The sequence below is a fragment of the Talpa occidentalis genome, unplaced genomic scaffold (genome assembly GCF_014898055.3).
Source record: "Talpa occidentalis isolate TD23 unplaced genomic scaffold, MPIMG_talOcc4v2.1 talOcc4.7, whole genome shotgun sequence".
In the NCBI taxonomy this organism is placed as follows: Eukaryota; Metazoa; Chordata; class Mammalia; order Eulipotyphla; family Talpidae; genus Talpa; species Talpa occidentalis.
Genome location: NW_023605083.1, coordinates 63,631,339 through 63,647,005, shown reverse-complemented (window position 1 = coordinate 63,647,005; position 15,667 = coordinate 63,631,339). Strand labels below are relative to the sequence as shown.

The window sequence follows — 15,667 nt, the reverse complement described above, 5'->3', positions numbered from 1 at the left end:
ATAGAGGAAGGTAAGGTGAGAAGCAGAATGACAGAAACTAGGTATGGTTGGAATCCCAGGTTTTTAAAAGCTCATTTGAACATATGTTGTTGGACGACAAAGCAATTAATTCTCTCCTTTAACTCAGGTTTTCTGTTTCTAACCATTGTTTATGTGTGTCAAAACAGACCAAATAAGGGCCTCCCCGGTGGCGCAGCAGTTGAGGGCTGGGTTACGAAGCTGCCTGCAGCCTCTGCAGTGCCAGTTCGATCCCTGGCCACGGGTGAGGGCCCCACATGGCACACAGACATCTCCTGCAGTCTGCTGCTCCCCTCAGCAGTGTATTTCATCGGTCTATCTGTTCTGCTCTCTGCTCTGGCTCTGATGAATTCTCTCACCCTCCCGCGCTTCTGACTGTACCCAGTGCTTGTATAAATAAATAAACAAACAAATAAATAAATAAATCTTTAAAAAAAAACCAAACAGACCAAATAACTGGAAATAATATAAACTTAATTTTTAAAAGCTCAATGAACTCAATTTCACATGCTTATTTTTCCCAAAAGTATTCTATTAAACATTTTGGACTATACTCCTCTTTTTCACTGATTGTATTTGGTTTTATACAAAATATAAACATGAAAATATGGAAGCAAAAAGAAAAAGAGATCAATAAAAAAAGCTAAAAATCTAGAAATATATCTGATTATAAACAGAAATTTGGTAATAGATTTCAGTGGAGAATGGAACTTATTCAATCAATGATATGGAAATATGTGAGGTCAAACATTAAGGTATCTTCTAATTGTAGAGTTAAATGTAAAAAAGAAAGAGGAGAGAAGGGGAGGAGAGGAAAAGCAAATCATAAAAGAACCAGAGAAAAATATAGGAATGTGTCAGATTCAAGGTATAGAAAGGACTTCCTAGGCAAAATACTGACGACAGAAAAGATGAGAGCTAGCTAGGCAGCAGTTAGAGGATGAAAGAAGTCTCCATAAAGAGTAAGAAAAATCTGTATTTCAAAAAATGCCATCAACAAAATGAAAGGTTAATGGAAATATGGGAAATATATTTTCAGTGTACATGGTAGATTATGATATTCCTAATATATAAAGAACATACATGAATTTATCATAAGATAAAGACCATAGTTTCAAAAGAAAAAAATATTATAAATCTAGTAAGCAAAAAAAAGCTGATTGTCTGCTACATAAAACATGCAGGAAAACAGATCCTTGGGCAAAATCATAAAGGAAGCTGTGTAAGAGTACTTAAGAAAGATATACATAAAACCCAACTCATGATGCAATAGAGATCTAAATTTATGACAATGCCCCAAATTTACATAAAAACCTCAAAAATTAATGGAATCTAATTCATTGGAAGATAGTCAATAAGTCCTCTTTACTCCTTTACTTTTAGAGCTAAGATTTGATTTTTCTAGTATGAAAGGGCTGACATGAAAATTAATAATTTTATCCATACCTTAACATTTTATAGCTTTGTGAGTTTTGTGCTGAACAGAAATAGGGTGATTGTCCATCAGGAAAATAAAATGGCATCAGTCAAACTAAACAAAATGAAACAATTTCTCTTTGTTTCTGGCTAACTCAACAGTCATTTGTCAAATTATTTATTTTAAAAATATTATTCAAAGATATACAGTATTTCTACAGATTTGATTTTAAAAAAAAAAAAACTATGGTTATATTAACATCCATTTAAAAACCATCTGACTTTGCTTTCAGCTAGTTCTTTCAAAACCTTTCTTTGCTTAGTCCCAAGTATGATTTACATATTAACTATGCAAGCAAGGTCCATCTGGTACATATTTATTCTCATAAAGCTAAACTGTAAATTTTTAAAATATATATGTTTAAAAGGAACAGACAAAAGGAAATAAAAACAAACCCATGAAATCTGATTGCAGAATTGAGGTAACCAGATGGGGATGGGAGGGTATAGGAAACAAAGGATGTAGGGGGCCGGTTCTATGGACTGTGGTGGAGGATCATGGGTACTTTGGTGGTGGGGGTAGTGTGGTAACACACATCTGAAGAGGTGTGAACCGATACCCCTAAATCATATACAGTGTTGTAAACCAATACCGCCTCAATAAAAAATGATAATTAAAAGAATGTTTAAAATGAAGATTTTCTACTATAAGCAAATATACAAAAACCAGTAAGATTAATAAAATATTAAAGCATGGCAGGAGTTTGTGCTCCAAGAACAAAGGTAAATTATAAGTTAACGCATATCTCTCTTCCAAATGTCAGATTTTCATTTGCTCCATTAGATGTTTTCAGTCCAAACAGTGTTTCTCTAAAGTTAATACTATCCTAGCAATAAAATATCTTTCCACAGAACAATGGATCAAAACATTAGGATCATTCCTTAGGAAATTCCTATTACCAGTTTTTCATGTTATTTTTCTTAAAAGTTCAACTCCAAGCCAAACCAATCCTCCTTATGAAAGTAAAGTCAAATTACAGTTTATGACGATGTAGGTTATCCTTTGGCCATGCCTGCTTTTTATAGTTAGCATAAGAAGTGCAAATTCACTGAGAGAAGGAAAAAATCTAAGATAATGTGTTATATATAAACAATAGACTCAAACAATGTTTTTCAAATAGGCTGAATTCCCCACCCCCCACCAAGTAATCATATAGTAAGATTTTCATATTTCATTTAGCCTCAACGTCTCGTTTATTATCCACCAGGCATCTTGCTCTTGCAGGGGTGAGTTAGTGGGGGGAGGGAGTGGGCAACACAAGTAACAGTCGTACTAAACTGTTTTATTATATTGGACCACTTTGCAAAATACACTTCTGAATTCTACCCCCAAATTTTAATTGTTAAAATTAACAGGAGGATCCTATGTTATACAAAAAGAGGGGGGAGGGGATGGACAAGTAAATAAACCAGATTCACACCTATTTAAGTAAAAAGACACAATTTACATCCTATACATGTATCGCTGGCCAGATTTCTTAGTACGAAGACTTTCACTAGCCTAATAAAGGTAGCACAGTGTCTAACGATATGAAGGTTAGCCAATGACCACACTGTGACAAATTGATTAAATTAAAACAGAAAAAGGTAAGAAAAGAGACAATCCACAAAATGAGAAAATATTTGCAAACCATTTAGCTAATAAGAGACTTACATAACCAAATGTGCAAATTCCTACAACTTAGAAGTAAAAAGACAACCTAATTGGAAAGTGGGCAATGGATTTTAATAGCCCTTTCTCAAAAGAAGATAGATGAATATCCAATGGAACTCATGAAGAAAGTTCATGAGCAAAATCACAATGAAATACTATTTTGGATACTTAATAAGATAGGTGTAATTTTTTTTTAGTGGAAAATAAAAAGTACTGATAAGCATGAGGAGAAAAGAGAAGTTTTTACATTGCTAGTGAGATTGTAAAATGATGGAGCTGCTTTGGAAAACAGTTGGACAACTCCTCAAAAAGTTAAACATAGTTACATGTTGCCCATGCAAACTGAAAATGTACTTCCATGCAAAACTTGTACCCAATGCTATTAGCAGCATTATTCATAATAGCCAAAAAAATGGAAACAATTTTGGGCCTCCCCGGTGGCAGAGCAGTTGAGCGCTGGGTTGCGAAGCTGCCTGCAGCCTCTGCAGCACTGGTTCGATCCCTGGCCACTGGGCGAGGGTCCCACATGGCGAGAGTCCCACATGGCGAGGGTCCCACATGGCGAGGGTCCCACATGGCGAGGGTCCCACATGGCGTGCAGACCTCTCCGACCTCTCCTGCCACCCACTGCTCCTCTCAGCAGTGTACTTCGTCAGTCTGCCTGCTCTGCTCTCCACTCTGACTCTGGTCAGAATTCTCTCGCCCTCCCGCACTTCTGACTGTACCCATATTAAAAAAAAAAAAAAGGAAACAATTTAAATGTCCATCAACTAATGAAAGGAAAGACAAAACAAAACATGGTACATTCCTTCAATGAAATATTACTCGGAAATAAAAAAGAAAGAATGGCTGACACATGCTACAACAGCAAAATCTAAGCCAAGAAGGCAGCCACAAAAGGCCGCATATTAGAATTCCTTTTAAATGATGCAGAAAATGCAAATCCATAGAAACAGAAAGCAGACAGGGTGGTTGACAAAGATGGGAAAGGGGAAGAGTGATTGTTAATGTGCATGGCGTTTTCTTCTGGGATAATAAAAATGTTTTGAAATTAGACAGTGGTGATGATTGCACAACTCTGCATATACCAAAAATCGCTGACTATATACTTTAAAAGAGTGAATTTTATGGTATAGGAATTAAATCTCAAGAAAGCTCCTAATAAAAAGAAAAACGAATACACTATAAAGCATAATAATGAATCAGGATATGAATATCTCATTGTATATTTCATTAATAATACCATGACTGTGTTAGGAAAATCATGAATCAAAGGTTCCCTTTGGGGATCTTAAGGTTGTCACTAACACTGAGAGAGCATATTTGTAAAACAATTTAATTTTAGGAAGTTACAGAGTAAAGCACAGTTACCTCAGAAAGCATTTCCCAAAATACACGCAATTCTTTTTTTTTTTTTTGTGGGACCCTTGCCGGCGGCCAGGGAACGAATTGGCCGGGGAATGAACCACTGCGTCACCAGGGGAGGCCCATACACGCAATTCTTAAGAGGGACTAAAGTGAAACCAAAATGAGCCACAAATTTCATCTCTCTATACAGTCTGTCTGTCTGTTCCTCCTTGTTCATGGTTCTACTTTTGGCTATCAGATTTGAATCATGAACCCAAAAGCATGGAGCCTGAAACCCCTCTTATGTAATAATAGTTCAGACTAAATACTGAATGTCAAAATTACAGAACATTAGAATAATAGAATTACAGAGAGGGGCCTCATATAACCATTTCCTTCTCCTGTTAATCCATTCCAGTTAGGCTCATGTGTTCCAGAAATGCAAGATGTCTGACAATTGGAGGTTTTGAGAGAAAAGATCAAATACTTCTTTTAGACATGTTCATTCCTTTCTTTTAAAAAAGAAAACTTTGTTTTAAATAACCACACCAACTGAAATGAAGAGAAATGCCAAGTTGGTCCAGACAAATAAATAATAGAAAAACATTAGGTCTAGTGTCATTATATGCCTAGCCAACATCATTTTAACTTCAAACAGCAACCAAATACATTGATACTAATAGAACATAAAAACCCTTTCAAAAATAATTTTACCACATAAAACTTCAGCAGAAGAGCAGATACAAACCCTAACCTAGCCATGCAGTTTCAACAGCACAATCCTACAACTTGTCCTCTCAGCCCCGAGATAAAGCAACTGGATGGATGGCCTTCATTCAGATGGATCTCCTTTACTGTATCACCTGGAGGTAATACATGTCATTATTTCGATCTTTCTGAGAGTAATAAAGGCCTGAATTCTAGCAAACCGAGTCATCGGTTTACAAGTGCTGACGGCGCAGAATTCTTTGCTGTATGAGGATGAGGGACCTGCTGTCACCTCGTGTGCCATACCTGGTATGCACTGTGCCGTGGCCTCGGTGGTTATGGTTGGAGCGACGGGGGGCTGCTGCTGACTGGAGCTCACTTCTGGCTCTGTGTTAACTGAGGGAGAAAGGGCTACCTCACAGGAGGAGACCTGGCTGGGCAAATGGGGCAGGAACTCTTCGGAGGCAACTTGCTCATCCTGTCCAGGCAGCTGCAGGGCAGACAAAGGGATGCTGATCTGTTTGTTGGGATGGGATGTGCTCACAGGCATCTGCATGGCCATCTGCTGGCTGGTACCATGGGCACCAGGAGGTCCTCTGTTTGGTGAAGCCAGAGATACCCTGGCAGTCTTTTGAACAATTGGTCTGGACATTACAGAGGGGGATGCAGACACACCATGTGGGTCAAGCTCTGTGCCAATGGCAGATGTTACGTGGGGAATCAGCTTGGCAGACCCCACACAAGAAGGACCAGCATGAGTCTGAGGCTTGGGTTTGGCCATCTGCGTCAATGACAGGGCTGGTCCATCCACCCCACCTGTCAGCTCTGCATTTGCCACAATATAATAATCTTCAGGGATCTCCTGTTTGATTTTCTTAATAATGACATCATTGCTGCATTCATCTACCATCTGAGTCTGGGAGCTTGAGTGGAGAGAAGATGGGACTAAACCAGGCCTTTTTCGAGTGATGCTTTGAGGTCTTTGGGTTTGGGGTTCAAAGTCACTATCTTCATCTGTAACTGAAGACTCACAGACCATGTCAAACAGGGTGTTTTCATCTTCATATTCTTCAACAGCTTCATCCAGTTCAGAGGGCTCGCTGCAGTAAGAGAAGTCACAAGAGTCTCTGGTCCGATTGCAGTCTAATTTGGTCTTCACTGGGCGCCCCGGGTACCTTTCAACAGGGCTGGTTTGTGTCTCAGAGGGTACTCCAATTATACTGGGACTATCAGAATTAAAACTTCTGTTATCCTGGAAACACACCCTTTCTTGGGACCCAGCTCTGCAAGTAGCTGTCAGTGGCCAGTGGTAAGCATGGCCGGCACTACAGCCCCACATTGCCGTCAGGTTCCCATGGGAACCTTCGGAAAGCAAATGTTTCAGGTTTGGGATGAGGCTGCAAATAGTCCCATGGCTGTGGGCCCAGCTGACCAACTTGGACAGATTCTCAGATGAGGTATGAAGGCAATCCTCCATGTTATAGGATCAGCAGTGTCTTTCCTAAAGGGAAATAATCAAAATAAGAATCCATTATTACCCAAAATATTCCCATCGCTCAATTACTTCAATTTCCTTGAACTATGTTCACATGGCATAAAAAAGAAAAGCCCCTCAAAGCCATGTCTAGTTAATATCACTGGATATGGGAAGGGACAGGAAGAGAATACAGGAAAGTGAAAAGAGAGATTTGAGAAAAATTTTGTTAGGTTACTTTTCTAGTAATGTTTGCATAAAAAAAAGAGGGAAAGAAAAAAATAGTTAGGCAACAAAAAAGAGATGAGTCTTTTCATGGTGCAGTTAACTTCCAGCATCAACAAGAGAGGGATTTAGTCAGTCCCTTAATAATAGAAAGTGTGGATTATATACATCAACCAAGAGGACGCACTTCCAACTTCACCCTCAGCCACTAGAAACTTCAGTGATAGAGGCAGAGCCAACAAAGGCTGGATCCATTCTAGGACGGATGTCAACTCTTTGCAGGCACCAGAAAGTAGCAAGCTGGGTATCCTAGGAGAGAATAAGGGACTACTTTTGGGACAGGGGAGAAGGGATGTGTAGAAAAGTCTTTAGCACAGAAGGGAGAACAGGAAGAAGAGACCTCTAGACAGTTCCTATCAGAAGTCAAAAGCAGAGGCAGGCTGAGGACCAGAAGTAAGGCTGAGTTGGCCAGTTCCAGAACCTAGCCAATCTCAAAAGCAGGCTTCCCACCTCCTTGCTGTTTGTAAGCCCTGAAATACTGCCTTTCATTTCGTAGAGATTAGATGTATCTGGTCTATTCTACCATCTGAGGTCCCTGTACAAATACAACCAATTACCAAACAGAGGTAAACCATTCTTTAATGGGCAAGAAGAATAAATCGTGACGGGTCCCTGAGTGGGTAAGGGTGAGCACAACCCTGATAGGCAAGTAAATGAAATGGGCGTGCGTGGTGCACACAGGCATTAAAAAAAAAAAAGGTCAAATAAAGCTTTGCCAAAAAGAGCTTCTGCAAAGACCTGGAGAAACTGGGATTGTTGTGTGTGATTGAGTCTGCTCCCATTATGAATACTGGTGGGTGGCACCTGGCAGAGATGGGCCCTGCGCTAAAGTGCCAAGATCTCACTGCAGCACCAGCTGGCCATGCAGAAGGACACACCTGAGTCTCCATCCCTTGGCTGCCTCTATGGAGCCCCCTCTGCAGAGGTAGATAGATTCAAATGCTTTTACATGTCATGTGGCCATGACCACAGCCAACCTCCCAAACCTCGTTTCCTATACTCACATACATTCCTTGTGGTCTCCTCTTCTCTGAACAGTGTCTCATCCCTGAGACTCTGGGCCACTGAGAGCTCATTCTTTGGTTAAATATGGAAAACCCTACAAGACTGAACTTAGGACCAACTCCTGCTGAAGTCTTTCAGAGTCTCTGGAAGACTTTCTTGGCTACAGAGATTTATTTATATTCTCTTCACCTATATCTCCATCATCTCTTGAGGATCTTTGTCTTTGTTGTACTGAGGATTCCCTGGGACAGAGATTATAATTTTTCATTCATAAATGAGGATCCATTTGGGGATGCATAAATTAATAAGAAATGGTCCTGCTCTTGAGACTTTATAAGCTATTGTTTTTGCTAAATACACACACACACACACAAAAGTGTCAACACTAACAAAGTGAACATGTGAGACCATCAAATAAGAAACATTAAGTTTCTTCCTATCACTTCATTGTAATAATTCAAGGAATTAGAGGACTTCCAAAACACAGCTGTCTTGTTAGGACATTAATATAAGGGCAACCAGATTTTTTTTGTTTTGGCCAACCAGACTTTATAAACTAGCACAGTACAGTGACTAGTGTGGGGAACAGGAACTCTAAATCCTTCTGAAGAAGCCAAAAATGACAGGACTATGTGATCTTAATTGTTTCCTTCATACTATAGCAAATGAGGGGCTTATTTTTTATAGTCCTTCAGTTAACTGTAAAGATGATATGCAGATGAAAGAGAAAGACTGGATCTTTGTAAACTGATGTTTGTTTTTTAAATGTTTCAACATATCTATTTAATTGGTATGGCTGACTGCTTTTCGCCCACCCAATATCCAATCTGAGTCCCACTTAGGGGTAAGGGGCAGCTTTATGTTCATCAAAAATATATTTCTCAGGCCTCCCCTGGTGGCGCAGCAGTTGAGCTCTGGGCTGCGAAGCTGCCCGCAGCCTCTGCAGCACCGGTTCGATCCCCGGCCACTGGCGAGGGTCCCACATGGTGCACAGACCTCTCCTGCTGCCCGCTGCTCTCCTCAGCAGTGTATTTCGTCATTCTGCCTGCTCTGTCTGCTCTCCGCTCTGGCTCTGGTGAATTCTCTCACCCTCCCATGCTTCTGACTGTATGTATCCAGTGCTTGTATAAATAATTAAATAAATCTTAAAAAAAAACCAACCCACATATATCTCAGCTCTCCTTAAAATAGAGGTGGTCAGGGGCCTCCCTGGTGGCTTAAAGGTTAAGTCTCAGCACTGTCACTGCTACAGCCTGGCCTGAGTTCCATACCCACTCAGGGAGCTAACACATAGGGCACAGCTGACCTCTCCTGTCTTACTTGCTGTTCCCCTCAGCAGTGTATTTCAGTAGATCCACCTTTTCTGCTCCTCACTCTGTGTCTGGTGAAACCTCCTACCCTCTGCACCTCTGGCCCACACCCCAGTACTTCTACATAAAAATAAGTAAATAAATCTTAAAAAAAGAAAGAAAGAAAGAAATAGAGCTGGTGAAAAGATACAGTTCTCTGGTCAATAGTATCTAAATATGAGTCACTGGGTGGGATTTCTACAAAGCCCTCTGAAATACAGACTTGTCTGGTTTTTGCCTTTTTAAAAACATTTCAACAGATATTTATCTACGACATCCCTGTCCTAAAAAGACTTTTATCTAACTTACAGAAATTTAGTACATTAAAAGATAAAGTAAAATATGAAATGTTCTGATAGAAATGTTTAATTAATATGAAATAGAAAAGTTCCCCTCCAACCTAAATACAGAAATACTGGATGGTATGTAACATTTAAAAATTATATAGTCACACCCAAATAGAAGAAAGGGAAAAGTCCAGGTATAAAAGAAGCCTGCCTTGATAGTTGTTTAAAATATCTGAGAAAACATGATAGGTTAAAACTGAAGTATACAAAAGGAATTTAAATTGGTAAGTCCTGCTACTATGCGTTTAAGGAAGATTTAATCTCCTAGACTTACAAAGTAGCTGTGCCCTCTGTCCTTCCTCTTCTTCCTGCCTGGAATAAGGACAGGATGGCTGAAGTTCTAGAGGCCATCCTGGGAGTATGAACTAATAACTCAAGGATGGGAGAAAACAGCCCAAAAGAGTCTGGATTCCTGGTGATACCCTGGAGCTAACATACAAACTCTGAATGGCCTAGAATTCCTCCTACATAAGGGGAAAATAACCCCCTGATCTTATTGGGAGTATCTGATTACATAACAGCTGAACTCAATTACTAATGGGTAAAACAAAATACATTCATTTCTGAATTTTGAAATCTTAGAGAAGAATTCTTCATTTTCCATTCACCACACTCCAGTACAAATGTTTCTCAGATAGGATTCCACAAATAGGTTCTTTGGAGATCTATAATTCTATGTCATGATATTTATAACTGTTTTCATTGTAATCTACTATCAAGCATCTAAATCACCTTATGAAACTATTGTCATATAATATCAGGGCCCTTTTCATTTGTATCTATACTTGCATATAATCAAAGCGACATGACTCAACTTTCCAATTTGTTGGGAAACCCGGTCACACTATTCTTTTTAGCAGAAATAAATACAAAACTTCTTTTGTATTAATTTCAAATGAAAGGCATCATGAGTTGACATCACAAAAATGGCATCTGTGATAATGAAGCACTATTCCATCTTAAAGGACATAGGTTAGTAACAATTGTAATAAATTGTATATTTTCATAGAAAGAAAATAATAAAAATTATGGCACAATATTTGAATGAAGATGTAATAGCTCATATATATTTGATAGAATCAAAACAAAATTATGAAGCCAATGAACTTATAAAATCTTATTGTCATGACAGAACTGACTTATTGGACACACAAAACAATCAAAAGATAAAGTGGACACAAATTTTAATTTGGTTAAAAAGCTTATCCACTTTGGGCCTCCCCTAAGTGGCGCAGCAGTTGAGCGCTGGGTTGTGAGGCTGCCCGCAGCCTCTGCAAAACCGGTTCAGTCCCTGGCCACCAGCGAGGGTCCCACAAAAAAAAAAAAAAAAAGCTTAACCACTTAATTCCATAATAATCACCAATCTTTAAAGAATCACTAGGGAGTACTAACAAGTCACTTTTATTATATTCTGAAAGTTACCGGCAATCACATAAAGAGGCTCTTATACTGTTCTTATCAGAAAATGAAAATATTTTACCAGTGTTACTATTAATATATTTCAACCAGGCAACCAATGTTAACTGGTAGCTAGGAGAGCAGATTGATCATACTTCAGTGGAACAAAATTGTCCAGAAACAGACACACACATATTTGGTCAACTGATTTTCAACAAAAGTACAAAATTCAACAGGTAAGGAAATTCTTTTCAACAGATGGTGCTGGATCACTTGGATATGCATTTTTTAAAAAGCCAAACTTTAATTATACCACACACACAAAAAGAACTCCAAATGGATCATACACCTAAATCTTAAAAGGTCTGAAACTAGAAAACTTCCAGTAGAAATCACTGGAGAATATTTTTGTGAACTTGGGGTAGGCAAAGGCTTCTTAGGATGCAAAATGCATGATTCACCAGAAAAGGTGGTAAATTGCCATACATCAATTGCTAATGGAATACTAACGTAGATGAAGAAGTTGAATGCACTCAACATGAAGTTCCTCTAGGTAACTTTCAGTGCTGTCAAATGAAACTTGGATATGGTCCAAAAAATGGTGGTGCTGTTTGAATGAACAGACCAATGACTGCCAAAGCTAGAAACAAAATGAAACGAAATGAAATGAAACAGAGCGTGGGAAGCAATGGCTTCCTTAAAAAATGGGATTAAAGTTATATTTTTCTTATATACTGAGAAGCATATGCTTCCTACACTTAGAATCTAAGTAGATCATATAAATGATTTCTCAAATTTCCCATTTAAAGATGTAATCTATTATGTATGCTAAAATAGAAAAATATAAAAGCAACTGGGATATCACCCCAAATAATGTGTGAGGAAAAAAGTTCAACATTAAAGCATATTAATGTGCAGAAAGAAGATACTACTTATAAAATATAATTAAAGGATGGGAAAGTACATATTTTACTATTGAGGCTGGATATATACTTCCCAAAATTTAAAACACATCTATTGTTTCAGAAAATTATATGTAAATTACATAAATTAGCACAGGTATTAAAAGCAGGCTTACAAATTAAAGAATTAAGAGAACATAATATTTGTCTTCACTTTAAGAACATTAATTTATCATGTAATTTTTGGAAACAGATAAAAATAAAAAACTTTGCACCTAGCAATTTAAAAAAAACACATCAAAAAACCCTTTTACTTCTAGGAATATATAACAGGTAATACATTTACATTTCAATTCAATAAATATCTACTGCGTACCGGGTATATGCTACATACCCTGTTATGGACTGAACTTTATACCTCAAAAATACAGGTTTTAGTCCTTACTCCCAGTGCCTAAGAATTGTGCCATATTTGGAAACAGATAGGGTCACTGCTGATGTAATGAGTTACGCTTCAAAGAGGTCCAGCAGAGTTAGAATGGGCCCCTAATACAATGTGACTGGTACCTTATAAGAACCTGACCACAAGTGACAGACACACAAGGAGAAAGCCTCATGAAAATTAGTGCAGAGGCCCTCCCTCCTTGGTGGTGCAGGGGTTAAATTCTCAGTGCTATCAAGCTATTGCCAGCCACTGAGGCACGAGTTCGATCCCCAGCCACGGAGCTAAGCCACATGGCACAGCAGACCTCTCCTGTCTTGCCCGCTGCTCCCCTCAGCAGTGTATTTCAGTAGATCTGCCTGTTCTGCTCCTCACTCTGTCTCTGGTGAATCCTCTCACACACACACACACCCACACACCTCTGGCCTACACCCCAGTTCTTGTATGCATAAATAAATACAAATAAATCTTTAAGAAAAAAAAAAAACAGAAAACTAGTGCAGAGATTGGAGTTATGCAGCTGAAGCCAAGGAAAATCACAGGTTGTCAGCAAACCAACAGATGCCAGGAAGAATTTTCTTACAGGTTTCAAAAGGAACATGATCCTTCCCACACCTTGATTCGGAGTCCTCGCCTCCAGAACTGAGACAATAAATTTCTGTTGTTATAAGCCAGCCAGTTTGTGGTATTTTGTTAGGCAGTCCTGGGACACTAATAACATTGCATGAGGCATTCTAAAAATAAGACTAGAATTCTTGACTTCAAGAAGGGTAGAGTTTACATTGTGATACCTTTTCAGTAACAACCTCCCTACAAGTCATCCTCACTTTTAATATAATAATTTTTGCCTATTTTTGGACTGTAGTATAAAGTCTAATTTATACTTTTAACAGAAATAAAATCCAATTATATTTTAAATGGAAGTGAGCCATCAAAAAAAAAAAAAAGGAAGGGTAGAGTTTAATAGTATGTAAGTCAATTAATTAATAAATGGTACAATATAAATACATGTTTCAGATATGGGGATAATGACTAATTCCACTACTGGAACAGAAAATGCAAATGAGGTCAGGATCTGCTTTCTAAGAAAGGTGAAAGGGTTGTAGACAATGATGATTTTAGCTGACTTATTAGGACTGTGACATATAAAGTGGGAACTATAAAAAATCAATTGCAGAGAGATGCAAAAGGATGATAGCCTCTGTACACCACAAAAAGAATTTGAAGTTTACTTCATGAACATTCTTAATCAGAAAAAAGACACGGGCCAAACCTGTGTTTGAGGTTTTGAGATATTATAGACTAGAAGGTGGCCAGGAGTGGAGGAGGTGATTTTAGGAGTCTAGACCAGAGATTGAGAACATGGAAAAGAGGAAGAGAAAGCAGATGTCAGAGGATAACAGGCAGCAATATTCAATTATGCCATGCAAGTTAGTTATGCCTTTGCCAAGAAAACAATTCAAAAGTTTTTAAATAAAATTTCTCCTGTCATGGAAAACAAATACCTTAATCTTAAGTCAATAATTCAACAGTGATATTATATAAAATTTTTTAAATATTAACACATCTAAAATATACTTAAATACCTCAAAATTCTCAATAATTCTTCATTATTCATGTTTTAAATTCCTATGGTTTTCACTGAGATAGGTTTTTACTATATACATCAGAAAAGGATTAACACTAATTACAGTGGCATTGCGTTCACTCAAGTTGTTCACTCAAATAATACTGACTAGCAGTATTATTTGATATGTTAAAGTGGTTTTCCATCAATGCACATGATTTGATGTGATGGTTCATACTTTACAGTCCACTCAAAGAAGTGTAATAAATAGAAAAACTGAAAGTTCTATCTCAAAGAGCCTAACACTAACATATTTTGCAGCCTTTCAATTTACATAGCCTCACTCTCCTAAAGGAATTTTCCAAGACTAAGAGAGCAGCAGTGTCTTCGAATAAAGAATCTGTTCTAGATTCTACCTCAACGAATCTTCCTAAGTTCTCTTCTGTGGGCTTCCAGCAGCTCACTGAGGTGTTGTCTGCCTTGCTTGAAACCCTCCCTCTCTTTCCTTTGCTCCGCCATTCCATTTCTCAGTTTCTTTTGTTGGACCTTACCACCTTTTTGACCTTTCAAACCAGTTTATCAGTAATATACTCATATTACTGAAGCAACAAATGATGCTTCCATCTGCTCCTATGGATCTGGTTATCAGGTATACAACCTGAAAATTAATGCCCAAATTAATCTCTCAATACATGGCATCACCACCTCCTCGGCTGCTGAAGTCCAAATCCTGCAATATGAAAACACAGCCTCAGACTCCTCAGACTCCAATATGTCCTTCACGCTCTAGGAAGAAGGAACCTGCTGGGCTGATTCAATTCTAAGAACTCATCTCTGGCCACTGGACTCTAAAATCATTAGGGGGGTTTATAAAGCTGCCGATGTGTATTACTCTTATACCTCTAAAGCTTATAAAATAAAATGAAACATTCAGAGTGTTATCCACTTTATGCATAGTAGATAAACCTGAAATTAACATTTTTCCCTTTGTACTTTATTTTTCATTGATGTCATCTTGGTTTATAACATTATAAAGGCTGCAGGTATACAGACATATATCTACTTCTCTTTTTCTAGGAGAATGGAAAAGAGTTTATAATGTAATTATAGTAGATACCAGCTCTGATAGAAATAAGAAAAGACGCCTGCCAAATCACTCCACAAGGATACAGGGAGGGCACATTTCTGACTTGGGCACTAAGAGGGCACTGACTGCCCCTGCCAGGGAATCCAGACTAGCAGATTGTCTCTGAGACAACCCCAGAAGAGCTGGGTGGGGATGTGACTCTCGTCTTGATATTGGTACCTGTGGCACCACATTATGCTTGTCACCCAAGGTCTAGATTCCCCCACCACAGTACAATTGACCCTTTTACCTAGTTTACCCATCCTGTTTCCTCCTCCTCCTCTGGAAGCCACTATTTTGTTCCAGTTGTCTAAGAGCTTTTGCCTACGCTGTTGATTCATTTTCTTTCTTTATCTACCTATATATGAGTGAGGTCATATGCTCAGGGGAAAGGAATTTTGAAGCGCCGATGTAAATCATATTTACAGCCCTCTACTCTGACTCTTGTTTTGGGGAATAAGGACAGTGAGTATTCAAAGTAGTGCAACTGTTCCGGATGAGATGGTGAGTCAGTGATAGGTGTTGGGGATGTGAGTAATCTATTTCTGTCCATAAATTGAAGTATTATA

At 38.4% G+C, this 15,667-nt stretch overlaps 1 protein-coding gene across 3 annotated transcripts in view; it reads right to left on the bottom strand.

The window, feature by feature from the left end:
* KIAA1958 (KIAA1958 ortholog) overlaps positions 1-15,667 on the bottom strand; it is a 131,273-nt gene that overhangs the window by 65,774 nt on the left and 49,832 nt on the right. For all 3 annotated transcript variants that reach the window (XM_037495239.2, XM_037495238.2, XM_054689609.1), the window contains exon 2: positions 5,510-6,704. In XM_037495239.2, the coding sequence (XP_037351136.1) occupies positions 5,510-6,680 (1,171 nt within the window). In that variant the 5' untranslated portion in view covers positions 6,681-6,704. The remainder of the gene's footprint in view (positions 1-5,509; positions 6,705-15,667) is intronic.